The sequence below is a fragment of the Siniperca chuatsi genome, linkage group LG22 (genome assembly GCF_020085105.1).
Source record: "Siniperca chuatsi isolate FFG_IHB_CAS linkage group LG22, ASM2008510v1, whole genome shotgun sequence".
Classification (NCBI taxonomy): domain Eukaryota; kingdom Metazoa; phylum Chordata; class Actinopteri; order Centrarchiformes; family Sinipercidae; genus Siniperca; species Siniperca chuatsi.
Window position 1 is genome coordinate 22980069 of NC_058063.1, and position 27845 is coordinate 23007913.

At 40.7% G+C, this 27845-nt stretch overlaps 2 protein-coding genes and 2 long non-coding RNA genes across 21 annotated transcripts in view; 3 read left to right on the forward strand and 1 right to left on the reverse strand.

Moving 5' to 3' along the window:
* LOC122870095 (zinc finger protein 37-like) overlaps nucleotides 1-27845 on the forward strand; it is a 59538-nt gene that overhangs the window by 14224 nt on the left and 17469 nt on the right. The window lies entirely within an intron of this gene.
* LOC122870355 lies at nucleotides 3458-21537 on the forward strand. The gene is made up of 2 exons (XR_006376562.1): nucleotides 3458-4186; nucleotides 21035-21537. It is a non-coding gene; the product is annotated as an uncharacterized LOC122870355 (long non-coding RNA).
* On the reverse strand, nucleotides 4920-18405 carry LOC122870178 (C-type mannose receptor 2-like). 13 transcript variants are annotated; one of them, XM_044184124.1, is made up of 15 exons: nucleotides 18246-18405; nucleotides 18046-18142; nucleotides 17873-17923; nucleotides 17683-17724; nucleotides 13947-14053; nucleotides 13696-13830; nucleotides 13500-13608; nucleotides 6894-6961; nucleotides 6694-6790; nucleotides 6521-6571; nucleotides 6339-6380; nucleotides 6123-6232; nucleotides 5872-6006; nucleotides 5673-5784; nucleotides 4920-5321 (listed from the first exon to the last, which is right to left on the reverse strand). In XM_044184124.1, the coding sequence occupies exons 2-15, from the start codon at nucleotides 18104-18106 to the stop codon at nucleotides 5254-5256; spliced, it is 1188 nt and encodes a 395-aa protein (XP_044040059.1). In that variant the 5' UTR covers nucleotides 18107-18142; nucleotides 18246-18405; the 3' UTR covers nucleotides 4920-5253. The 13 variants fall into 13 exon arrangements, with proteins under 13 accessions (XP_044040059.1, XP_044040056.1, XP_044040057.1 ...); XM_044184121.1 differs by having other exon boundaries at nucleotides 13947-14056; XM_044184122.1 differs by lacking the exon at nucleotides 13947-14053 and adding an exon at nucleotides 17457-17563.
* Nucleotides 10917-13493, forward strand: LOC122870350. The gene is made up of 3 exons (XR_006376556.1): nucleotides 10917-12196; nucleotides 12302-12379; nucleotides 13089-13493. It is a non-coding gene; the product is annotated as an uncharacterized LOC122870350 (long non-coding RNA).

Genomic DNA, 27845 nt, shown 5'->3' on the forward strand with positions numbered 1-27845 from the left:
GCACACTGTTCTCTTGTTTGAGTGCTTCTAGACTTCCTCTGAGGTCAGATGCAAAGGCCTGGTTGTCTCTCTTTAGCTGTTGGAGCTCCTCGTTAAGCTGCTGCAGAGTGTTGTCTGGGTGGTCAGACAGCGTGGCTTGCGTCAGCTCTTTGAATTCAACAAAGTCCAGCTCCAGCAGGGCCATACTCTCCTTCAGCTGGTTGGTGGTGCTGGTAGGTTGACAAGGTGGTGGGGTTCCCCGCTCTCATCATCTTCACTGTCAGAGGGGACCTTGATCCTCTTGGTGTCCACCTCACCTTTCAACAGGGCAAATGCCTCTTGCAATGCAGCTCGCCTTTACATCAGTGCACACAGGAGAAAGTACTAGCAAAAAATATAATACAATACACTATAAAAACAGGTCAGAAAATAAATGAAGTACCAGGTGGGTATAAGTTAAAATAAGTGTGAGGTACCAAGTGGGTTTACCGGTTGATGATGGGCAGTAAAATAATACAATGTAATAATATAAGTAATAAGCAGTGGTGCATGTACTGTCGAGTTAAGTGTAGCTTATTGAGATTATTAAGATATTGCACAGCAGTAATGGAGGTAATACACAGAATATTGCACAATTATTCAAGTATTGCAGAGATGTTAATGATCAATGTCCAGTTTAGTGACCTAGGGTCATACAGACTAACCCTTAGAGGGAGGAGTTAAAGAGTTTGAAGGCCACAGGCAGGAATGACTTCCTGTGGCGCTCCGTGGTGCTTTTTGGGGGGATGAGTCTTCCGCTGAAGGTGCTCCTTTGCTTGACCAGCACGTCATGGAGAGGATGGGAGACACTGTCCAAGATGGCATGTAGTTTGGCCAGCATCCTCCTCTCTGACACCACCGCCAGAGAGTCCAGCTCCACCCCCACAATGTCACTGGCCTTACGGATCAGTTTGTTCAGTCTGTTTGCGTCCGCTACCTTTAACCTGCTGCCCCAGCATGTAACAGCATACAGGATAGCACTGGCCATCACAGACTCATAAAACATCTTCAGCATTGTCCGGCAGATGTTGAAGGACCTCAGCCTCCTCAGAAAATAGAGGCGGCTCTGGCCCTTCCTGTAAACAGCTTGCGTGTTCTTGGTCCAGTCCAATTTATTATCCAAGTGTACTCCCAGGTACTTGTAATCCTCCACAATGTCCACATTGACCCCTGGATGGAAACCGGGGTCACTGGTGCCTTGGCCCTCCGTAGATCCACAACCAGCTCCTTAGACTTTGTCGCATTGAGCTGCAGATGGTTCTGCTCACACCATGAGACAAAGTTACCCACCACAGCCCTGTACTCAGTCTCATCACCACCGCTGATACTTCCCACCACAGCAGAGTCATCAGAAAACTTCTGAAGGTGGCAGGACTCTGTGTGGTGGCTGAAGTCCGTGGTGTAGATGGTGAAGAGGAAGGGAGAGAGGACAGTCCCCTGAGTGGCCCCAGTGTTGCTGACCACGCTGTCTGACACACAGTGCTGCAGGCGCACGTGCTGTGGTCTGCCAGTCAGGAAGTCCACAATCCAGGACACAAGGGGGGCATCCACCTGCATTGCTGCCAGCTTCTCACCCAGCAGGGCAGGCCGGATGGTGTTGAAAGCACTGGAGAAGTCAAAAAACATGATCCTCACCGTGCTTGCCGGCTTGTCCAGGTGGGTGTGGATGTGGTTAAGGAGGAAGATGATGGCGTCCTCAATTCCCAGTCGAGGCTGGTAGGCGAACAGAAGGGGGTCCAGGAGGGGTCTGACCATGGGCCGCAGCTGTTCCAGCACTAATCTCTCCAGGGTCTTCATTATGTGGGAGGTCAGTGCCACCGGTCTGTAGTCCTTGGAGCCACTGGGACGCGGCGTCTTAGGCACAGGAACGAGGCAAGATGTCTTCCACAGAACAGGGACCCTTTGAAGACACAGGCTCAGGTTGAAGACATGTTGAAGGACTCCACATAGCTGGGGGGCACAGGCTTTTAGCACCCCGGGGCTAACTCCATCGGGGCCTGCAGCCTTGTTTGAGTGGAGTTTCATCAGCTGTCCTCTCACCTGGTCAGCAGTCAGGCACACAGCAGAAGTTACAGGTGGGGGAGGTGGGGAGTCATTAGTCTGAAGAGGGCCGTTAGCCTGATGGGGAGGGGGGAGCAGAGTACTCAGAGGAGCTTGAGGGCCGACAGCAGCTGAGTTAGAGGGGGGATGAGCAAAAGCCGGTGTGTCGATTCTGTTAAAGAACAGATTAAGTTTGTTGGCCCTGTCCAAGCTGCCTTCAACTCCTCTGTTGCCAGTTGGTCTGAAGCGAGTGATGGTCTTCATGCCGCTCCAGACCTCTCTCATGTTGTTCTGCTGGAGTTTCCACTCCAGCTTCCGTACTCCAGCTTCGATACATATGCATAATTGCTGCACAGAGTATCTTTCCAGATGTAGATGGAATCAGTGAAGAATATGAGGTTGTTCTTCTTCCTTCCTTTTTGTTGGGCGTAGTCTTCTTCTTGTGTTTGTGCCAAGCTGTTCCACTTTTACATTTAGCAGAGTACTGAATCTCCTTGCTCTCTACTCTGAGAGCTGTGATGTGCTGCCTTCTGATCGGTTTCCATGGCGACGACATGTTTACTCCAAAGGGAGCTAGGCTAACTATTTACTTTGCTAGCTTTTCTAGCCTGCAAACACTGGCAAAAAACGGAACTATGTACAATTTACCAGATATGTTAATGTTACAAACAAGGATCCTTTAATGTGTCTTCTTGTCTTTATAAGGTTCTTCTGTTAGCTTCTTCAGTGCAGTTTCTCCTTTGGAAAGTTGGTAGCAGTTAGCTAGTTGCTAGCTAGCTTGACTGTTAGCCAGTTGTTTTGATTTAAAAAATATATACAAAGATGATATTTCCTCTTCTGTTCTTGAGTCCTTTCTGAAGATTATTTGAAGGTAATTTTGCAAAATGTCCCACTTTTTTAGGTCCACATTTAAGATGTATTCAGGAGCTAATCTTTGAGTTTTTCAACCTCACTTGTCAAACAGTGACCACATATTTTGTTTTCTTTTGGTTGCTAGGATTTTTTGTGTCTCTCTCTCTCGCAAACAAATTAACAAACCAATGAAGCTTACTGGAGCAGTTTGACCAGTCTGAAGACCAAATCTCAAAATTGACCAGTTTTTGAAAAAATAATGTTTTTGCCTGTAGTGTCTCGCCTCATTCAGCATATCATCTTTTATCACTCTTGTCTCCAGTTCACATGTAGTTTAATCTTCTGTATTATGAAAATATTGGCCTTTATCGTCACTGATATTCCTTCTGTGAAGATATTGAAGCTCTGACTGACTGCTGTGCTTTTCTCTGTTCTGCTGGGATGGTTTATTGTTACGAGACACACCCGTGTGTGTGCTGTGCTGACACAGATATGTTGTACTGACCAAACACGCAAACATCTGGTGGATATGTGATAGCGTGTATGTTTGCACACTCACCTGTCTTCGTTGTCAGTCTCGTGTCTTTAATTATCTGCTTCGCTGTAACACTACAGCCGGGATGAAGCTGTCAAATATGGTTAAATACAATGGATTTTCATATGCTTTGTATCTGTAAATAACCTTTTTATGCAGTGCTACCTTTCTCAAATCCTAAAAAAAGTCTATTAGGATTCTGCAATTGTATGAACTAGTTCTTTTCTAGCGTAACCCGGCCTCTCATCAACCTCTCATCAGCCAGTTTGAAACTGAAGATTAATTTCATTTGAATAGTTGCATTTAAGATTTATGATGGATTATATAGACATGTAGAATTTAGGGTCGCCTAGAGAAAAAGAAGTGTTTGATTTATGTTTTATTCTTAAAGCACTGAGCAAATGTTGTATTTTAGGAGATATTGAACTTGACATTGACTGCATTTGTATTCGGCTGCTGTCATAGAGCCTTGTTAAAATGTCAGACTGAATCAGGACGTTGTTGTGTCGACGCCATCGCTGATCAATTCCAGTGAAATGAAACAGAGTCATTTTTCCTCACCTTCTTTCTTTGCTTTAAAGTCCTGACAGTATCGGACAAGTCGCCTGCTCCTTGAAGAAGTAACACGTCTGTCTCTCTTTATTAAAGGTTTTTCGTCATCTTTAATATCATCTCCACCATTAAGATGCTGACTGTGTCACTGTTTGTTTGTGCCCTGATGGCTCTGACTCCCAGCTGCTGGTGAGGATTTACTGGCAGTGCTGAAGTGTAACTAAGCACATTGACTCAAGTACTCTACCTGAGTACAGTTTTTAGTTATATGTATTTTCTATTTTCATTTTCTGAGACTTTATACCTCTACTCCACTACATTTCCAACAAATAAAATATCTTCACTGTCCTATCAAAACCATGTATCTCGAAAGTGTCAAACTTTTCAGGAGCTTTTCAACTTTGTGATACTGCATTTTTAGACAATCTAATTGGTTTTTTAATTGTTTATTTAGCTTAAGAAGTAGGAGACATTTCTCAACCCATGAAGGAACATTTCATCCTTCAGTTTAGAAAAAATCAGAATCACCAAATTTGGAGATAAGTACATGGGACAGTGTCGCTGCATTGTTATACATTAGATAAAATGAACTCTGCTTCACCCAGCTACAAGATTAAAATGTTGCTTGCACATGAATGCATCAATAATTGTAATCCAATAATATACTATATTATATTAGCCCCTGTCGGAGGGTTCAACTAAACCAAACGCTGTCTGGCGCTTTGGGAAACTTTGAATAGGAAGATCCATTAGAGGTTTGGATAAGATCGGTCTTGTACCATCTCTCATTATGTTTTGGAAATTTTTACTAGGTACTCTCCCAACAATTACAAAGTACAGTATTTAATGGTATTATAGCTGAAGCTCTCTGAGATTCAGGACGATTATACCCAATCAAACAGGAAACATGACACAGACCAGCTTGTTTCAATGCTTGAGACTTTTAATTTTGCCCAAGACAAAGAAAGAACAGTTCACTCTGCAGAATAAAGTTGTGCTTAAAGCATTCTTTTCATAACACATCCAGTCTGCCCTTATTAGAGGCCTCAGAGACAATCCAGCTCCAGTTCATGTCACTTGTTGCTTCGTTCCTTCAGTAGTGTTACAGCGATAGAGAAGAATAAAGATGTGAAATGAGATATAAAGCCTTCAGGTTATATATGAGACTGTGGTGTAAAGAGAGACGAGTTTCCAAGCAGACACACAAACACAGGTTGATCAGTGTTTGTGCTTTTGACAGGTACTTCATGCCTTTATCAGCCCTTTCTAACACAGACAGATGGGAACTGATGATCACACCACATGTCATCCCAGCATTTCTGACCTGTAAATACCAAAAACACAGCGGTCTCACATCATTATGTAGACAGATCATTCATCCTGGGATATCCTGTCGGTTTGAACAGCACCACTCACAGTTAAACTTTGGGCTGTTGTCATCACAACCTCACGGTTTTTATAGCTGCATTAATAGGTTACTAATCAGTCTCAAAACCAATATTCAGTATTTTGTAGTGTGTGAGATATAATGCCATGCATTGGTAACATTCAAGTGATTTCATAAAGCCAAAGATATTTTAATTGTTTATCAGTCATTTGTCTTTTATATTCATCCTGTTCCATTTACACCAATCGTACACTGAGCTCTCAAGGAAAATAAGGAGTTATAATTTACCTGAATAATTCATAAGTGCACAGTTCTGCCAACCACGATAGTTATTAGGCTCTCCAGGACACCAGTTAGAAAAGTAGAAAGGCGTTCCATCACTCCAGAACCAATATCCTTTCTTTAATACAGAAGATTATTGTATGTATAAGAGTCAAGACAATAATTCTTCAATTAAATAACTGTTATATAATGATGAATAATATACCTCTACTGCATCAGACCCTCCAATCCATGCTTCTCTCTGATCATGAGTGATCCTCACTATCATGTTCTGAATCGCATGGTACTCCTGAACGTTGTGCACAGATGCAAGGTTTCCACCCATGGACAGACAATTTTTCTACAGTGGAGAAAGAAGAAAACTCTGTAAACGATGCCAATTAACTAAGTGTAGAAAGTAGTGAACAGAATAAACGTAGTGTAGAAGCCTCACTGAATAAAGATAATCCTGATTACCTCAGCCTGAGCCCATTTCATGGTTCGTGGAACGTAGAGGAAACAGCGACCGTAGAGTTCAGTCCAACCACCGGGACAAGATGTGGACCTCTTGACAACACGACCCTCTGCTGAAGTCAAACAGACAAGAGTGGATAATGAGTCCACAGTAGTCTTTCTGTTTGTTTACAGGAGAACATCATGACAAAGTGTATTTTAGTACAAGTACCCACTGACCTGTTAAGTCGGTAGAATTTCCGGCCTCTGCGTCTGGAAGAGCTGCACAGTTTGACATAGCAGTTAAGTTGTCTGCTGTTGTCATTGTGTGTTCATGAATGCATTCAATTTCTTTCTCTGTACATGCATAATACTCATGTCTCATATATTTGATTTACAAATCTACAGAAATATGCACTCACCTTGGACAATAGTTCCCTCTGTCCCAGGTTCATCCCCTGCGCCTGGAAGAGCTGGAAGGACATTTTGACCCTCCAGTGAGTTAATTTCTTCATATACCCTTGTTGCCGTGTACAGACAAATGTACATAAGCTCTCGCTCTTTCACATTCACTCACGTATGGAGTAAAACTCACCAGCAGCTGTGGTCAGAGCCATCATGGCACAAAGAAGTGCAGACACAGTCAACATCTTCATGGTGGAGATGATGCAGATGTCAAAGATGATGATTACCTTTAATAAAGACAGACAGGGACGTGTTAGTATTACTCCTCCAGGGAAGAGACGACCTGTAGTGGCAGTCAGTTCAATATATAATGACAGTTTGTAAGCAAACCTGCTGCAGAATGATCTTCTCTTCTTCCTTGTCAGCGTCAGTAGCTTCAGTCGTCCTGTGTGCAGGTGCTGAACAGGAGAAACACCAGCTCTTATATACAGTTACTTCTCGTGCCGTCCCTCACACAACCAGGAACTAAAGACACGCACACTGATAACACACAAAGAAACTCAAACTAAAATACACATCAACAGGCATCATGTTCACCATGTTTTGTTTGCATAATGTTTGTAACCACAGGAGCTGTTTTATGACTAAATAAACATGCAAGTTAATTTTTATTTAAGTAAGTAAAGCTTTATTTTTATACCACTTTTTAAAACACAGTGCTTCACACACGCAAAAAAATATTAATGAATAAATAAAGTAAATATAAATTACAATATAAAAGACAGTGATGGAGATCTATAAAAAAAGATGCTCTGTGCTTTGTCTCGTAGTGGCGCTTCACAGTGTCACTTTTAATAATCACCACAATCTCGGATCATGTAACATGTAAGGACAAGTCTGTCTATTCTGGATTAAAAGTCTACCGCTGGGCCTTCCCCCCTGTTAAAAATAAAAAAATCGCCTACTGCCTATAAATATGGGTTTTTAGAAGCTGCTTAAAGCAGTCCAAAGATTCAGCAAATCTGATAGTTTGGGGAAGATGATTCCAGAGGGTTGGGGCTAAAACAGCGAAGGGGCGATCACCTTTTGTTTTGAGGTTGGAGCGGGGGACGGATAAAAGGCTGAGATCGGAGGATCTAAGTGGTCGAGGAGTGGAATGATGAGTGACTTAGTGTATATGTTACCAACAACATCTTGTAGTTCATTCTGAATTTTACAGGAAGCCAATGGAGGGATGCATGAACAGGGGTAATGTGGGATCAACAGCTGGCAGCCTGAAAGCTGCGTTTTGGACCAAGTGTAAACGATTTAGAGCAGCTTGACTGAGGCTCGTGTAGATGGAATTACAATAATGTAGCCCGGAGAAAATGAAAGTCTGAATTAGTAGTTTGATTTCTGCTTTAGTGGCAGCTCAGCGGTCATGGAGGGATGACAGTTGATTCAGGTTATTGGGTTTGGGGCGTGGTTATGGCAGAGGTGCGTTAATCCAAACATCACTTCAGGACCAATGAGAGTGCACCCCACAGATCTGATTTGACTAAACTAAGATTAGCAGAACTGTCTTGAAGTCACAAACCCTCCAGACTAAACTATTCTTCGTTACGGTCACTGTCGTAAACACAGAGAAACACGTATATATGTTTTACTTATCTAGCTCTGTGTGTTTCTCAGTGACACCTGGTTCAACTCCGAGAGATAATTAATTATTCAGTTAACTCCAAAAAACAAACTAAATACAAGTTAAAGTATAGTTTTAGATGTCCATCCTTCAGTTTCATGGCAAATATTCTTTGAGTTTACCGGTAATGGTTAGCCATACACAGTATTCAATTCAATTCAGTTCAGTTTTATTTACAGTGGTGTTTGCCCTCTTCCTGATTTCTGAATCCTATTGAGATGCTGTGGCATGACCTTAAAAAGGAAGTTCATGCTCGAAAACCTTCCAATGTGGCTGAATTACAACAATTCTGCAAAGATGAGTGGGCCAAAATTCCTCCACAGCGCTGTAAAAGACTCATTGCAAGTTATCGCAGTTGTTGCTGCTAAGGGTGGCCCAACCAGTTATTAGGTTTAGGGGGCAATCACTTTTTCACACAGGGCCATGTAGGTTTGGATTTAGTTTTCCCTTAATAATAACAACCTTAATTTAAAAACTGCATTTTGTGTTTACTTGTGTTATCTTAGACTAATATTTAAATTAGTTTGATGATTTGAAACATTTCAGCGTGACAAACATTAAAAATATAAATAAGAAATCAGGAAGGGGGCAAACACTTTTTCACACCACTGTATATAGCGCCACTTCATAACAGAAGTTATCTCATTGCACTTTTCCTATCGAGCAGGTCTAGACCGTAACTCTTGATATTATTTACAGAGACCCAACAAAAGCTTTGAGTATTGCTTATATAGTTTTGATTAATAACTTTACTGATGCAATAAATGTACAGTTATATCAGAATTACATACCAAGTGATTTCTGTCTGAAACTGTGTGGTGATGTTGTACAGAACAATGTCATCATTTCCCTGGAATATTTGCACAGCGTCTATCTACATAGTGATGCATCATCACACAGGTTAAGGCCTTAATTTGTGTTCCGCTTACTGACTCCTGTGTTTTTGTTACTTACAGCTGGTATGCTTTGATGAAATGCAGTGTGATGCTCACCTCCCATCTGTCTGCAGCATAATTATCATGTGATTCATGTGTAAAAAGAATAAACACTGGTCGATATGTGTTTGTGCCACCAGTCTCATATATAACATGATGGCTCTATATCTCATTTTACATCTGTATTTCTTTTCTATCGCTACTGAAGGAACGAAGCGACATGAACTGGAGCTGGATTGTCTCTGAGGTCTTTAATTAATAAGAGCAGACTGAATGTGATATGAAAAGAATGATTTTGAGAACATTATTCGTTATACATTTCAGCAGCAGAAATGTTTTGTCGACAGTCCTCTAATTTTGTCCACAGGCATGAACGCCACTGTCATTTTGTATTTCTTCTACATCTTTTTCATTGTTTGGAAATACATTCATGGTTGCTACACTTGACTCAGCAAACACCACCGTGAAAGTCCAGCCAGCCCTGAATTATGTTTTATTTTTTATAGCACTGAGCAAATGTTTTCTTTAGGAGATATTAAAGTTGACTTTGACTGCGTTTGTATTGGGCTGCTGTCAGATGAGCCTTGTTCATCATGTGAGACGGAATCAGGATGTTGTTGGGCGACACCATCGCTGGATCAATTCCAGTGAAATGAAACAATGAGTAATTTTTCCTCCGTTAAAATAAAACTAGCTATAAACTCTGATATCGTCAGTATCCGTATCAGTACAAGTTCTGCGTCCCTGAAGAACGTTACAAACCCCTCCCCCGGTCCCTGTCCCCGCCATATCTTTTTTTATTTTAATCCTGTTCGGCACTTTGGTCAACTGTGAGTGTTTCAAATGTGCTATATGAATAAACTTTGACCTTGACCTTCCAGTTGGTTTCCTATAATATTCTGTATTGTGTCCTGAAAAACTCAACAGCAACATCTCTTTCCAGAAATCATGACCCGGTTACTCCACGGACCTTGTTGTGAGCGGTTTCTTGTAGGAACTATCGGTAGAAAGAAAATAGTTTCTACATGAAACTGCTCACAACAAATCTGAGGATTATCTTGAGTAACCGGGTCAGGATTGAGTTTTTCAGGCAGCTCAGGTCAGTACTTCATCAAGTGCAGTGAACACTGACTTTTAATAAAAACGCCCTGAAATGAAATTTTAAAGAATAAATGACACCAACATAAAAAATATTTAACTATCTTATTCACACTATTTTTTGTTATTTGAAATCCAACATTAAGAGTAACAGACAGTTTTAAAGTCAACACAAAGATATGCAGAAAGAGATTCAAACATTATGGAATTACAACTGTTTAATTTTAGTCCACAGAGTATTTTCCCAAAAGTCTTGATGATCCCCAAGATGTTTGGGAAAATACTCTGTGGACTGACGAGACAAAAGTTGAACTTTTTGGAAGGTGTGTGTCCCATTACATCTGGCGTAAAAGTAACACCGCATTTCAGAAAAAGAACATCATACCAACAGTAAAATATGATGGTGGTAGTGTGATGGTCTGGGGCTGTTTTGCTGCTTCAGGACCTGGGCAAGTGAATAAAAACCTTAACATTGAACCCTGTAATATATGAAGAAAGAAATATTCCACCTTCCCTCAGCTGGCTGCTGAGAAACCTTTTGACGTCTTCACATCCGACAGGACGAGGAGACTCCAGCCTCTGAAGGTAAAGACGCTGACACCGGAGGAGATCTACAGGAGCATCAGGCTGACCGGAGCAGGAAACTCGGCCCTCTACATCCGACTGAAGGTAGTTTGATTCAATTAAAATCATGCTGCAGGAGTCCTAAAACCCAGAAATTAGTTAGCATTTTTGCACTACCGGTTCCCTTGTCTCAAAGTTTGTTTGAATGGGTTTTCGGTTAGATGCCTTAAACATGCTTCCCTAATGGGCTCTCATCATCTTCACTGTCAGAGGGGACCTTGATCCTCTTGGTGACCACCTCACCTTTCAACAGGGCAAATGACTCTTGAAAGAACTCCAGATATGCTTCATTCCCTTGGACCATGACCTTTCCTTTGGTGTAGTATGTGGTGGTAAGCAGAGGGTCATCCTTGTCAAGGTGTTCATCTTTACATATCTTTTAATCTGCCTCCTGAGCCAATGCCCTCGTTCGATACATATGCATAATTGCTGCACAGAGTATCTTTCCAGATGTAGATGGAATCAGTGAAGAATATGAGGTTGTTCTTCTTCCTTCCTTTTTGTTGGGCGTAGTCAGTGAAGAGGACCTCTGAGTTTTCACAGAGTGTCTTCTTCTTGTGTTTGTGCCTGGCTGTTCCACTTTTACATTTAGCAGAGTACTGAATCTCCTTGCTCTCTACTCTGAGAGCTGTGCTGTGCTGCCTTCTGATCGGTTTCCATGGCGACGACATGTTTACTCCAAAGGGAGCTAGGCTAACTATTTACTTTGCTAGCTTTTCTAGCCTGCAAACACTGGCAAAAAACTTAACTATGTACAATTTACCAGATATGTTAATGTTACCAACAAGGATCCTTTAATGTGTCTTCTTGTCTTCATAAGGTTCTTCTGTTAGCTTCTTCAGTGCAGTTTCTCCTTTGGAAAGTTGGTAGCAGTTAGCTAGTTGCTAGCTAGCTTGACTGTTAGCCAGTTGTTTTGATTTAAAAAAAATATACAAAGATGATATTTCCTCTTCTGTTCTTGAGTCCTTTCTGAAGATTATTTGAAGGTAATTTTGCGAAATGTCCCACTTTTTTAGGTCCACGTTTAAGATGTATTCAGGAGCTAATCTTTGGTGCAGCTACTCTCATGGAGTTTTTCAACCTCACCTGTCAAACAGTGACCACATATTTTGTTTTCTTTTGGTTGCTCGGATTTTTTGTGTCTCTCTCTCTCTCGCAAACAAATTAACAAACCAATGAAGCTGACTGGAGCAGTTTGACCAGTCTGATCGCCGGATTGGCCACCACAGCATGACGTCGGGTTGCATTTTTCCAAAAGTTGAGTCTGTTTAAACTTTTCCACCCCCACCGCTGCAGAATCAACGCACGGGACTGGTATTTTCACCTGAGCCTGTCTGAATCCAGCCTTCACTCACTCAGTAAGTCAGGGACTGTCCGGCCAAAAAAGCAACCTATACCCACATTTTACAACAATGTTTGTGACTTTGTGCCAAGCAGCAATTTGTTTTTGTTTGTATAAGTAGTCTTGGAGGCCCGGGACAGAAAAGAGGGATCTCAACAAAGTACAACAAAGATCTTCTCCTCCACCGCTGTTCATCCAGGTAAGTTAAACACTTAACTTCCTGTCCCACCATTACGTCACTTTTTGTTTGTTGGCTATATCTGGCGAATCTGTCCCTCATTTGTATTATTTTCAATTTTATGCTAATTAAGTTGCCAGCGGAATCCCACAATGCCTTGCGAAGCCAATTGCTGCTTCCCATAGAAAATTAATAGGGGTGAGCTTTGCCTTGCATCACGTTCAGTGGGTCTTTACTGCAAAGCTTTAAGGTTTATTAGCCAGTCAGCAGAGATATACATGTCACAGGGCTACTTAAGCTAAGTCAACCACTCAATGCAGATGAAAACGGCCATCTTCAAGTTGGTGTGCATCTCACTTCACTTCAATGCAGAGCAGCAAAATCTTTTTTTTTTTTTTTTTTTTTAAGAAACACAGTGCACTTGAATGTCTTCCATCTCATAATATTTAAGGATAACCCAAACTAATTTTAAAGCCAGTCGGCAGCTGACCTTTAACTACATTTTCTGTTCTACCCCCCAAAATAATCTCTGTTCTTTGGAGACAAATATAATCCAGTAGGGTCTAGAAAAATGGCTTCAAGTCTAGTTCCTTATCTAACCCTCTCGGGCTTAAAGTGTTTATAAGACTTTAAAATATGAATGACAATGAAGCTCACTGTTTGCTGCATTTTATACTGAACTCCTTTTTGGTATCACTGTGATATGAATGGATTCTCTGTTTGTCTCTAGCTGGATGTTTTGAGGACGAGCTGATAAAGTTAACAGCAGCACTGCCTTGTGGACAGATGGCTGTACTGCAAGCTGCCCTGCAGGTACGTTCACATATTGAACACTGAATCAGCTCAGACACAGACCTGCTTCAAAATATACTGCTGAAAATCCTTAAATAATTTTGGGCTGTTGTCATCACAACCTCATGGTTTTTATAGCTGCATTAATAGGTTACTAATCAATCTCAAAACCAATACTCAATATTTTGTAGTGTGTGATATAATGCCATGCATTGGTAACATTCAAGTGATTTCATAAAGCCAAAGATATTTCACTTGTTTATCAGTCATTTGTCTTTTATATTCATCCTGTTCCATTTACACCAATCGTACACTGAGCTCTCAAGGAAAATAAGGAGTTAGAATTTACCTGAATAATTCATTTGTAGACAGTTCTGCCAACGATCGTTAATAGGCTCTCCAGGACACCAGTTAGAAAAGTAGAAACCCGTTCCATCACTCCATAACCAAAATCCATTCTTTAATACAGAAGATATTATTGTACGTAAGAGTCAAGACAATAATTCTTTAATTAAATAACTATTATATAATGATGAATAATATACCTCTTCTGCATCAGACCCTCCAATCCATGCTTCTCTCTGATCAGGAGTGATCCTCACTGTTATGTTCTGAATCGCACGGTACTCCTGAATGTTGTGCACAGATGCAAGGTTTCCACCCAAGACCAGACAGTTTCTCTACAGCGGAGAAAGAAGAAAACTCTGTAAACGATGCCAATTAACTAAGTGTAGAAAGTAGTGAACAGAATAAAAGTAGTGTAGAAGCCTCACTGAATAAAGATAATCCTGATTACCTCAGCCTGAGGCCAAGTCATGGTTCGTGGAACGTAGAGGAAACAGCGACCGTAGAGCTCAGTCCAACCACCGGGACAAGGTGTGGACCTCTTGACAACATGACCCTCTGCTGAAGTCAAACAGACAAGAGTGGATAATGAGTCCACAGTAGTCTTTCTGTTTGTTTACAGGAGAACATCATGACAAAGTGTATTTTAGTACAATTCTGGAAAAGTACCCACTGACCTGTTGAGTCGGTAGACTAAGGTCAGTTTTCTGAAATTTTGTTTAAATACGCAAATGAGGCATTATCTAATGCAAATTTTTGCTGAATTTAGGAGAAAGCTATGGAAGCAAATAGACAAAGTGTAGTAAAATAAACACCTAAATGTGTATTTTGGATGTTTTCTTTCCACTAGTCTGAAAGAAGACCAAATCTCAAAATTGACCAGTTTTTGAAAAAATAATGTTTTTGCCTGTAGTGTCTCGCCTCATTCAGCATATCATCTTTTATCACTCTTGTCTCCAGTTCACATATAGTTTCATCTTCTGTATTGTGAAAATATTGGCCTTTATCGTCACTGATATTCCTTCTGTGGAGATATTGAAGCTCTGACTAACTGCTGTGTTTTTCTCTGTTCTGCTGGGATGGTTTATTGTTACGAGACACACCCGTCTGTGTGTGCTGTGCTGACACAGATATGTTGTACTGACCAAACACACTAACATCTGGTGGATATGTGATAGCGTGTATGTTTGCACACTCACCTGTCTTCGTTGTCAGTCTTGTGTCTTTAATTATCTGCTTCGCTGTAACACTACAGAAGGGATGAAGCTGTCAAATATGGTTAAATACAATGGATTTTCATATGCTCTGTATCTGTAAATAACCTTTTTATGCAGTGCTACCTTTCTCAAATCCTAAAAAAAGTCTATTACGATTCTGCAATCGTACAAACTAGTTCTTTTCTAGCGTAACCCGGCCTCTCAACAGCCTCTCATCAGCCAGTTTGAAACTGAAGATTCATTTAATTTGAATAGTTGCATTTAAGATTTATGATGGATTATATACACATGTAGAATTTAGGGTTGCCTAGAGAAAAAGAAGTGTTTGATTTATGTTTTATTCTTAAAGCACTGAGCAAATGTTTTATTTCAGGAGATATTGAAGTTTACTTTGACTGCATTTGTATTGGGCTGCTGTCATAGAGCCTTGTTAAAATGTCAGACTGAATCAGGACGTTGTTGTGTTGATGCCATCACTGATCAATTCCAGTGAAATGAAACAGTCATTTTTCCTCACTTAAAAAACAGCTAGAAACTCACCTTCTTTCTTTGCTTTAAAGTCCTGACAGTATCGGACAAGTCGCCTGCTCCCTGAAGAAGCAACACGTCTGTCTCTCTTTATTAAAGGTTTTCATCATCTTTAATATCATCTCCACCATTAAGATGCTGACTGTGTCACTGTTTGTTTGTACCCTGATGGCTCTGACTCCCAGCTGCTGGTGAGGATTTACTGGCAGTGCTGAAGTGTAACTAAGCACATTTACTCAAGTACTCTACCTGAGTACAATTTTTAGTTATATGTATTTTCTATTTTCATTTTCTGAGACTTTATACTTCTACTCCACCACATTTCTGTGTGAAATACTGCACTTTATACTCCACTACATATATTTAAGTACTTTGCAGATGCAGATTTTACATACAAAACATGTGATCAACGAATAAAATATCTTCACTGTCCTATCAAAACCATGTATCTCGAAAGTGTCAAACTTTTCAGGAGCTTTTCAACTTTGTGATACAGCATTTTTTAGACAATCTAATCTAACCCTAACCCCTAACCCTAACCCTTTATTTAGCTTAAGAAGTAGGAGACGTTTCTCAACCCATAAAGGAACACTTAATCCTTCAGTTTAGAAAAATTCAGAATCACCAAATTTGGAGATAAGTACATGGGACAGTGTTGCTGCATTGTTATACATTAGATAAAATGAACTCTGCTTCACCCAGCTACAAGATTAAAATGTTGCTTGCACATGAATGCATCAATAATTGTAATCCAATAATATACTATATTATATTAGCCCCTGTCGGAGGGTTCAACTAAACCAAACGCTGTCTGACGCTTTGGGAAACTTTGAATAGGAAGATCCATTAGAGGTTTGGATGAGATCGCTCTTGTACCATCTCTCATTATGTTTTGGAAATTTTCACTAGGTATCCTCCCAACATTTACAATGTACGTATTTAATGGTATTATAGCTGAAGCTCTCTGAGATTCAGGACGATTATACCCAATCAAACAGCAAACATGACACAGACCAGCTTGTTTCAATGCTTGAGACTTTTAATTTTGCACAAGACAAAGAAAGAACAGTTCACTCTGCAGAATAAAGTTGTGCTTAAAGCATTCTTTTCATAACACATCCAGTCTGCCCTTATTAGAGGCCTCAGAGACAATCCAGCTCCAGTTCATGTCACTTATTGCTTCGTTCCTTCAGTAGTGTTACAGCGATAGAGAAGAATAAAGATGTGAAATGAGATATAGAGCCTTCAGGTTATATATGAGACTGTGGTGTAAAGAGAGACGAGTTTCCAAGCAGACACACAAACACAGGTTGATCAGTGTTTGTGTTTTTGACAGGTACTTCATGCCTTTATCAGCGTTTTCTAACACAGACAGATGGTAACTGATGATTACACCACATGTCATCCCAGCATTTCTGACCTGTAAATACCAAAAACACAGCGGTCTCACATCATTATGTAGACAGATCATTCATCCTGGGATATCCTGTCGGTTTGAACAGCACCACTCACAGTTAAACTTTGGGCTGTTGTCATCACAACCTCACAGTTTTTATAGCTGCATTAATAGGTTACTAATCTATCTCAAAACCAATACTCAATATTTTGTAGTGTGTGATATAATGCCATGCATTGGTAACATTCAAGTGATTTCATAAAGCCAAAGATATTTCACTTGTTTATCAGTCATTTGTCTTTTATATTCATCCTGTTCCATTTACACCAATCGTACACTGAGCTCTCAAGGAAAATAAGGAGTTAGAATTTACCTGAATAATTAATTCGTAGACAGCTCTGCCCACCATAGTTATTAGGCTCTCCAGGACACCAGTTAGAAAAGTAGAAAGGCGTTGCATCACTCCAGAACCAATATCCGTTCTTTAATACAGAAGATATTATTGTACGTAAGAGTCAAGACAATAATTCTTTAATTAAATAACTATTATATAATGATGAATAATATACCTCTTCTGCATCAGACCCTCCAATCCATGTTTCTCCCTGATCATGAGTGATCCTCGCTATCATGCTCTGAATCGCATGGTACTCCTGAACGTTGTGCAAAGATGCAAGGTTTCCACCCATGGACAGACAGTTTTTCTACAGCGGAGAAAGAAGAAAACTCAGTTAATTGGCATCGTTTACAAAGTGTAGAAAGTAGTGAACAGAATAAACGTAGTGTAGAAGCCTCACTGAATAAAGATAATCCTGATTACCTCAGCCTGAGCCCAAGTCATGATTCGTGGAACGTAGAGGAAACAGCGACGGTAGAGCTCAGTCCAACCACCGGGACAAAATGTGGACCTCTTGACAACACGACCCTCTGCTGAAGTCAAACAGACAAGAGTGGATAATGAGTCCACAGTAGTCTTTCTGTTTGTTTACAGGAGAACATCATGACAAAGTGTGTTTTAGTTCAATTCTGGAAAAGTACCCACTGACCTGTTAAGTCGGTAGAATTTCCGGCCTCTGCGTCTGGAAGAGCTGCACAGTTTGACATAGCAGTTACTGATTTAAGTTGTCTGCTGTTGTCATTGTGTGTTTATGAATGCATTCAATTTCTTTCTCTGTACATGGATAATACTCATGTCTCATAAATTAGATTTACAAATCTACAGAAATATGCACTCACCTTGGACAATAGTTCCCTCTGTCCCAGGTTCATCCTCTGTGCCTGGAAGAGCTGGAAGGACATTTTGACCCTCCAGTGAGTTAATTTCTTCATCTACCCTTGTTGCTGTGTACAGACAAATGTACATAAGCTCTCGCTCTTTCACACTCACTCACATATGGACTAAAACTCACCAGCAGCTGTGGTCAGAGCCATCAAGGCACAAAGAAGGGCAGACACAGTCAGCATCTTCATGGTGGAGATGATGCAGATGTCAAAGATGATGATTACCTTTAATAAAGACAGACAGGGACGTGTTAGTAATACTTCTCCAGGGAAGAGACGACCTGTAGTGGCAGTTAATTCAATATATAATGACAGTTTGTAAGCAAACCTGCTGCAGAATGATCTTCTCTTCTTCCTTGTCAGCGTCAGTAGCTTCAGTCGTCCTGTGTGGAGGTGCTGAACAGGAGAAACACCAGCTCTTATATACAGTTACTTCTCAAGCCGTCCCTCACACAACCAGGAACTAAAGACACGCACACTGATAAGAGACATAGAAACTCAAACTAAAATACACATCAAACAGGCATCATGTTCACCATGTTTTGTTTGCATAATGTTTGTAACCACAGGAGCTGTTTTATGATGACTAAATAAACATGCAAGTTAATTTTCATTTAAGTAAGTAAAGCTTTATTTTTATAGCACTTTTTAAAACACAGTGCTTCACACACGCAAGAAAAATATAAATGAATAAATAAAGTAAATATAAATTACAATATAAAAGACAGGGATGGAGATCTATGACAAGGGTTGTCTATAAACAGTAGGCGATTTGAGGGGGACGAGGGGGGATGCCAATTCTCCTTGTTGGCAAAATGACCAAAATCCGTCCCCCTTGTTAACCTGCTCAAAAGATGCTCTGTGCTTTGTCTCGTAATGGCGCTTCACAGTGTTGCTTTTAATAATCACCACGATCATGTAACATCTAAGAGTCTGTCTATTCTGGATTAAAAGTCTACCGCTGGGCCTTCCCCCCTGTTAAAAATAAACAAATCGCCTACTGCCTATAAAGATGAGTTTGTAGAAGCTGCTTAAAGCAGTCCAAAGATTCAGCAAATCTGATAGTTTGGGGAAGATGATTCCAGAGGGTTGGGGCTAAAACAGCGAAGGGGCGATCACCTTTTGTTTTGAGGTTGGAGCGGGGGACGGATAAAAGGCTGAGATCGGAGGATCTAAGTGGTCGAGGAATGGAATGATGAGTGACTTAGTGTATATGTTACCAACAACATATTGTAGTTCATTCTGAATTTTACAGGAAGCCAATGGAGGGATGCATGAACAGGGGTAATGTGGGATCAACAGCTGGCAGCCTGAAAGCTGCGTTTTGGACCAAGTGTAGAGGGAATTACAATAATGTAGACGAGATAAAATGAAAGTCTGAATAAATAGATTTCTGCTTTGGTGGCAGCTCAAGCAGTCATGGAGGGAGGACAGTTGATTCAGGTTATTGGGTTTCGAGCGTGGTTATGGCAGAGGCGCGTTAATCCACACATCACTTCAGGACCAATGAGAGTGCATCCCACAGATCTGACTTGACTAAACTAAGATTAGCAGAGCTGTCTTGAAGTCACAAACCCTCCACACTAAACTATTTCTTCGTTACGGTCACTGTCGCAAACACAGAGAAACACGTATATATGTTTTACTTATCTAACTCTGTGTGTTTCTCAGTGACACCTGGTTCAACTCCGAGAGATAATTAATTATTCAGTTAACTCCAAAAAACAAACTAAATACAAGTTAAAGTATAGTTTTAGATGTCCATCCTTCAGTTTCATGGCAAATATTCTTTGAGTTTACCGGTAATGGTTAGCCATACACAGTATTCAATTCAATTCAATTTTATTTACAGTGGTGTTTGCCCCCTTCCTGATTTCTGAATCCTATTGAGATGCTGTGGCATGACCGTAAAAAGGAAGTTCATGCTCGAAAACCCTCCAATGTGGCTGAATTACAACAATTCTGCAAAGATAAGTGGGCCAAAATTCCTCCACAGCGCTGTAAAAGACTCATTGCAAGTTATCACAAACGCTTGTTTGCAGTTGTTGCTGCTAAGGATGGCCCAACCAGTTATTAGGTTTAGGGGGCAATCACTATTTCACACAGGGACATGTAGGTTTGGATTTAGTTTTCCCTTAATAATAACAACCTTCATTTAAAAACTGCATTTTGTGTTTACTTGTGTTATCTTTGACTAATATTTAAATTTGTTTGATGATCTGAAACATTTAAGTGTGACAAACATGCAAAAAAATAAGAAATCAGGAAGCGGGCAAACACTTTTTCACACCACTGTATATAGCGCCACTTCATAACAGAAGTTATCTCATTGCACTTTTCCTATCGAGCAGGTCTAGACCGTAACTCCTTATATAGTTTTAATTAATAACTTACTGATGCTGCAAATGTACAGTTATATCAGAATTACATACCAAAGTGATTTCTGTCTGAAACTGTGTGGTGATGTTGTACAGAACAATGTCATCATTTCCCTGGAATATTTACACAGTGTCTGTCTACATAGCGATGCATCATCACTCATTTTACATCTGTATTTCTTTTCTATCATTACTGAAGGAACAAAGCGACATGAACTGGAGCTGGATTGTCTCTGAGGTCTTTAATTAATAAGAGCAGACTGAATGTGATATGAAAAGAATGATTTTGAGAACATTATTCTGCAGAGTGAACTGTTTTTTCTTGTCTTGTGCAGAAATTATAGTCTCAGGTATTGAAACAAGCTGGTCTGTGAGTTTGTATTAAATATCCTGTTTTTATGGGTCTAACTTCCCAAAGAGCTCCAGCTATAATACCAAATAATACTGTACATCATCACTGTGGGGAGTACGTATTGAAAATTTCTGTCCCACAATAAATAAATAAATACATATATATACGTTTCCAAACTTTGACTATGGTGTTACATGAAAAATAAAAGATATAACATCCAAACGTCACACATCTTTGGTTTTGCTTAATGGTGCCAGCATGTGGACATACTAAGTCATGAAATATGACTGACACCATTTCACTTAGAGGATGTTAGAGGACTGTTGATAAAACATTTCTGCTGCTGAAATGTATAACGTCCTCTAAGTCATGTAATTTTGTCCACAGGCATGAACGCCACTGTCATTTTGTATTTCTTCTACATCTTTTTCATTCTTTGGAAACACATTCATGTTTGCTACACTTGACTCAGCAAACACCACTGTGAAAGTCCAGCCAGCCCTGAATTATGTTTTATTTTTTATAGCACTGAGCAAATGTTTTCTTTAGGAGATATTAAAGTTGACTTTGTATTGGGCTGCTGTCAGATGAGGCTTGTTCATCATGTGAGACGGAATCAGGACGTTGTTGGGTCGACGCCATCGCTGAATCAATTCCAGTGAAATGAAACAATGAGTCATTTTTCCTCACTTAAAATAAAACTAGCTATAAACTCTGATATCTTCAGTATCCGTATCAGTACAAGTACTGTGTCCCTGAAGAATGTTACAAACCCCTCCCCCGGTCCCTGTCCCCCGCCATATCTTTTTTTATGTTAATCCTGTTCAGCACTTTGGTCAACTGTGAGTGTTTCAAATGTGTTATATGAATAAACTTTGACCTTGACCTTCCAGTTGGTTTCCTATAATATTCTGTATAGTGTCCTGAAAAACTCAACAGCAACGTCTCTTTCCAGAAATCATGACCCGGTTACTCCACGGACCTTGTTGTGAGCGGTTTCTTGTAGGAACTATCGGTAGAAAGAAAATAGTTTCTACATGAAACTGCTCACAACAAATCTGTGGATTATCTTGAGTAACTGGGTCAGGATTGAGTTTTTCAAATGTATTTTTTTGGTGCTTTGAGCTCCACAAGCCAAGCGCCATATAGTCATCTCTGCGGCCGATATCTCCAAAACTCTGCAACTCACACCAAAACAATCTAGATGGATAAACAGCTCTACAGGTGAGAGGAGAAATATGTGTTTTTGAGGTGAACTGTCCCTTTAAGAAGGCAGCTCAGATCTGTTCTTCATCAAGTGAGCACTGAATTTTAATAAAAACGCCCTGAAATGAAATTTTAAAGAATAAATGACACCAACATAAAAAATATTTAACTATCTTATTCACAGTATTTTTTTGTTGTTATTTGAAATCCGACATTAAGAGTAATAGACAGTTTTAAAGTCAACACAAAGAGATGTAGAAAGAGATTCAAACATTATAGAATTACAACAACTGTTACATTTTTGAATTTTTAAAGTCTTGATGATCCCCAAGGCTTTTGGGAAAATACTCTGTGGACCGACGAGACAAAAGTTGAACTTTTTGGAAGGTGTGTGTGTCCCATTACATCTGGCGTAAAAGTAACACCGCATTTCAGAAAAAGAACATCATACCAACAGTAAAACATGGTGGTGGTAGTGTGATGGTCTGGGGCTGTTTTGCTGCTTCAGGACCTGGAAGACTTGCTGTGATAAATGGAACCATGAATTCTGCTGTCTACCAAAAACTCCTGAAGGAGAACGTCCGGCCATCTGTTTGTGACCTCAAGCTGAAGCGAACTTGGGTTCTGCAGCAGGACAATGATCCAAACCACACCAGCAAGTCCACATCTGAATGGCTGAAGAAGAACAAAATGAAGACTTTGGAGTGGCCTAGTCAAAGTCCTGACCTGAATCCTATTGAGACGCTGTAGCATGACCTTAAGGCAGTTCATGCCTGAAATGATTCTGCAAAGATGAGTGGGCCAAAACTCCTCCACAGCGCTGTAAAAGACTCATTGCAAGTTATCGCAAACGCTTGATTGCAGTTGTTGCTGCTAAGGGTGGCCCAACCAGTTATTAGGTTTAGGGGGCAATCACTATTTCACACAGGGCCATGTAGGTTTGGATTTTGTTTTCCCTTAATAATAACAACCTTCATTTAAAAACTGCATTTTGTGTTTACTTGTGTTATCTTTGACTAATATTTAAATTATGATCTGAAACATTTAAGTGTGACAAACTTGCAAAAAAATAAGAAATCAGGAAGGGGGCAAACACTTTTTCACACCACTGTAAATGAGAAATAGTCTCACTTTTCTTCTTGCAGAAGAAACATAAGGGGAAATAGCAGATTTAAAATGATATGAGGTGATTTCAGTGATAGTGTATATGCAGAATTACAATATAAATCTCTTTCATTTTGTTGGGGACCGGAAATTAGTTAAATTCCACCAAAAAAAACAACAGCTTAATTTTAATGTTGATAAACGTGTTTCCCTTTGTTAGTTACTCACTCACACTAAACCATATTCATGCTGCTTATTTGTACACCGATAAATACATAACCTGACTTTAATCTAATTCAACAGTAATTTGTGGATGATTTTAAATTCATCACCAAAATCAACTTGAACTGGTGCGTTCATATTCATAGTAGATGTGAATGACCATTGAATCCCCAATCACTGAAGTAGGCCGTCATCTTTACCTCCAACCATAGGGGGCAGTGTTGCCATGGAACTCCTGAGAAAGGCTTTCACAAGAAAGGACTTCATTATTGAACTTGAACCAAATGTTACTTTGTTTGTTTTGGTTGACTAAATTCTAGCTGCATACTTAATGTGGACATTGTATTTTATTTGTTTTATTAAGTGTACATTTTTTACCTCACATGCTTTTATTTTGAAGTCTAGAAAAGGAAGTGCAGCGGCACCCTGTGTTTACATTGGTGCACTTTTCACGTGAAGCGCCATTCTGATTTAACGTTAAGAGAGAAAGGATAAACCCTTCGTACTCACTGTACAAATGTTTGTTTTAAAAAGGTTTCTTTCTACATCTTAGCTCCTGGCTGAAGGGCACAAGCTCTTACGGTGTTTTTGGAAATTAAATTCTTTATAAACATCAGTTCCTGAGAGTAAAATGCATCTGTTCAGCCGGGAATGCTACAGTAAGAGCTTTACCAAGAAGAACAACAGCTTCACCTAATCAGTCCTACCTCACCTCTGAAAGCTGTCTAATGACAACCAAAGGACTTGATATGATAATCTAGTCCAATGCACGCCTGTAAAGAAAATGGATGCTTCTGAAAATAAGGACCTCGACCAGCAAGTGGAGGCCCCTCATAATGGAACGGAAGAGGAGGAGCTTCACCGTTCTGGTCAACAACGCAACCCCACGGAGAAGATGCGTGCATATAAAGAGGAGGAGGCCCTAAAAAGGGAGAAAAGGTTGATTCAGCTGTATGAAAAATGGAAGGACCTGGCTCGCAACATAAGGGAAGAGCTAAAAACAGACGTTAGTGAGAGTCAACTGGTAGTGCTTATTAACACACTTGAGAAGGGAAGGGATGATGTTATGCATGTCTACCTGGAAATCAGACATTACATTGCTCCATCCAGTGACACTAGACGCAGAATCGACACTTGTGAAGCTGTGACAAAAGATATTTCGAAGATAATTTTTGACAGAATGGCATGTCTTGAGGACTTTGACAGAGAAAATGTAAAACACAGCCTGCGTGATTTACTCACAATTATGCTCACTCTGTTTATGGATCCACAGTCTCACGCCCCACGTCATCAAGGTCTACAGTTATGTCCATTGCAGTCAAGCGTGCAGATGCAGCAGCTGATTTAGCAGCCAAAGAAGCGGAATACTCAGTCATACAAGAGATCGAAGCTCGAAAGTGTGAACTGGAAAAACTAAAGGCAGAGAAGGATCTAAAAGCAGCTAGAGCCGGACTGCAGGCCTATGATCAAGAAATGGCACAGGAAGTCAGCATACATTCTTCACACTCACATACAAGGGAACAGCAGGATGTAAGTGTAGCGGTGCAGCAGCATGTAGTTCCATTTCCCATCCAATGTCCTACCAACATCACAGCAACACTACCTCCTCCAAAATCTGATATATCTTATCTCGCTCAAGCTATCCAAGATAGCATAGCCCTGAACAGACTGCCTACAACAGAACCATCTGTGTTCAGTGGTGATCCTATCCAGTTCATTGAGTGGAAGGCTGCATTTGTGTCGCTCATTGATGGAAAGGCCATTTCTTCTGCTGACAAGCTGCACTATTTAAAAAGGTATGTTGGTGGGCCAGCTCGTAAGTCTCTTGATGGTATCTTCTACAGAAATGATGATGAGGCTTATAATGATGCATGGAACAAGTTGAACCAACGGTATGGACAGCCATTTGTCATAGAGAAGGCATTTAGAGAAAAACTAGCTAAATGGCCTAAGATTCAGCCTAAAGATGCTGAAGGTTTCAGAGATTTCTCTGACTTCCTGAATGCGTGTCATCAAGCTATGCCTCATGTCAAAGGGCTTGAAATATTGGATGATTGTGATGAAAATCAGAAACTTGTACACAAATTACCAGATTGGGCAGCAGCACGGTGGAACTGCCAGGTCACGCAGACACTTATTGAGACTCATGACTTTCCAAAGTTTAAAGATTTTGTGACCTTCATGTCAATGGAAGCAGAGGTTACTTGCAATCCAGTCACCTCCTTCAGTGCTCTTCGTGCCTCTGACCCCACTTCAGAAGAACGAAACCTTAAGGACAGTAAAAGGAACAGGGCTAACATCTTTCACATTCAAACAGCTACAGAAAATAAACAAAATGATAAAAACGAACAAAAGCCCACTAAAGGAAATTATATTATGTGTCTCTTCAGCGAAGACAGCAAGCATAAGATTCACAGCTGTTTTAAATTTGTGGCAAAGTCATTAGAAGAGAAACGGAAATATGTGAAGGAGAACAAGCTCTGCTATGGTTGCATGAGACCAGGCCACAGCGCAAAAGACTGCCGTCAACGTCTGTCCTGTGACACCTGTAGAGGTAAACATCCAATGTGTCTACATGATGAAAACTACACAAAGAAAGTCAACACTGCACTAGTCTCAAATCAAGGTGACACAGAGATGGCTACTAGTACGTCTCTCAAAGTAGAGAACGATGAGCCATCCACCAATACTTCAATGATAGTGCCAGTGTGGGTATCAACCAAGAGGAATCCTGCCTCTGAAAAACTTGTTTATGCTCTGCTTGACACCCAGAGTGATACTGTGTTTGTCGACCGAGATCTGAGCAACAAGCTACAAGCTGACTCCTGTCCTGTGAGACTGAAGTTGACAACCATGACTGCAAAAGATGTTGTTATGCCGAGTGAATAGGTGTCCGGTCTCAAAGTAAGAGGCTTCAGCTCCACTGTTGTCCTCAACCTTCCTCCTGCCTACACTAAGGACTCCATTCCAGTGAACCGTACTCACATCCCTACTTGTGACACAGCACGTCACTGGAAGCATCTCTCTACAATAGTGGACAAAATTCCACCACTGCAGGATTGTGAGGTTGGTCTCTTGATAGGCTACAGCTGTCCAAAGGCTTTGGCACCAAAACAGGTGATTTTAGGAGGAGACGATGAGCCTTATGCAGTCCATAAAGACCTAGGATGGAGTATTGTTGGTCGTCTGCCCACACACCATGAATCACAAAGCTTCAACACCATCTGTCATGGAGTAAGAACTAAAGAGCTTCCCCCAGTGACTCCAGCAGATGTTATTAAGGTTTTGGAGTCTGACTTCAAAGATGCTGGTGAAGATAATAAAACTGTGTCGCAGGATGACATCCTCTTCTTGACCAAATTGCAGCAAGGCATAAGGAAGAACGATAACGGGCATTACGAGATGCCTCTCCCATTCAAAGAGAGACCTCACTTGCTTAACAATAAGCAGCTTGCCATTGTAAGACTCAGTCATCTTAAAAGGAAATTGTTGAAAGATGAAAGGTACAAGGAACACTATGTTTGGTTTATGGAAGAGGTCATTGAGAGAGGTGATGCGGAAGAAGTGCAAGATGAAGGAAAGGTTGGAGAGAAGTGGTACATCCCTCATCATGGGGTGTATCACCCTAAAAAGCCAGACAAGCTCCGTGTTGTCTTTGGCTGCTCCGCCAAGTACCAGGGAACCAGCCTCAATGACCATTTGCTCCAAGGCCCAGATTTAATGAATAAGCTGACTGGTGTTCTTGTAAAATTCAGACAACATCCAGTTGCCTTTATATGCGATGTCGAACAGATGTTTCACCAATTTCATGTGGAAGAAGCAGATCGAAACTACCTCCGTTTTCTCTGGTGGAAAAACGGAGACTTAACTTTACAGCCACAAGAATACCACATGAAGGTCCATCTTTTTGGTGCTACCTCATCACCTGGATGCGCCAACTATGGTCTGAAACATCTCTCCAAGGAGAATGAGTGTATGTATCCTCTTGGCTCAAAATTCATCACAACAGACTTTTATGTAGATGACGGTGTCACCAGTGTAGCCAGCGCAGAAGAAGCTGTCCAGGTAGCAAGAGAAGCTCGACAACTGTGTGCCTCAGGTGGTCTTAGACTGCACAAATTTATTTCAAATGACAGAGTTGTCCTGGATAGCATTCCAATTTCTGAACGAGCCATTGAAGTAAAAGCCCTTGACCTCAACTTCGATGACACCCCTTTAGAGAGAGCTTTAGGGATCCACTGGCACATTGATTCTGACAGATTCAGATTCTCTGTTGACCTCAAAGACCAGCCAGCAACACGCCGTGGCATACTATCCACAGTTGCATCACTGTATGATCCGCTGGGCTTTATTGCTCCTTTTGTGCTCAGTGGAAAATTAGTGCTTCAGGAAATGTGCAGAAACGGAACAGGCTGGGACGACCCTCTTCCTAAAGAATTGCAGCCAAGGTGGGAGCTTTGGAAAGCTGATCTTATGAACTTGGAAAAGATCAATATACCCCGCTGTTATGTACCTGCAAACTTTGGAAAGGTCATAAAAAGAGAACTTCATCACTTCTCTGATGCGAGCAACAGCGGATATGGTCAGTGTTCCTATTTAAGAGTCACAAACAAAGAAGGTAACATCCATTGTGCCCTGGTCATAGGTAAATCCAGAGTTGCTCCCA

Excerpts from the sequence above, each read along its gene's own strand:
- LOC122870178 (XM_044184112.1), bottom strand. The coding sequence starts at position 18,106 with ATGAAGATGCTGACTGTGTCTGCCCTTCTTTGTGCCTTGATGGCTCTG. Across the intron at positions 17,725-17,872 it reads AGAGGGAACTATTGTCCAAG|CTCTTCCAGACGCAGAGGCC; the intron begins GTGAGTGCATAT and ends CAAACTGTGCAG. Across the intron at positions 5,785-5,871 it reads GAGGGTCTGATGCAGTAGAG|AAAGGATATTGGTTCTGGAG; the intron begins GTATATTATTCA and ends TCTGTATTAAAG.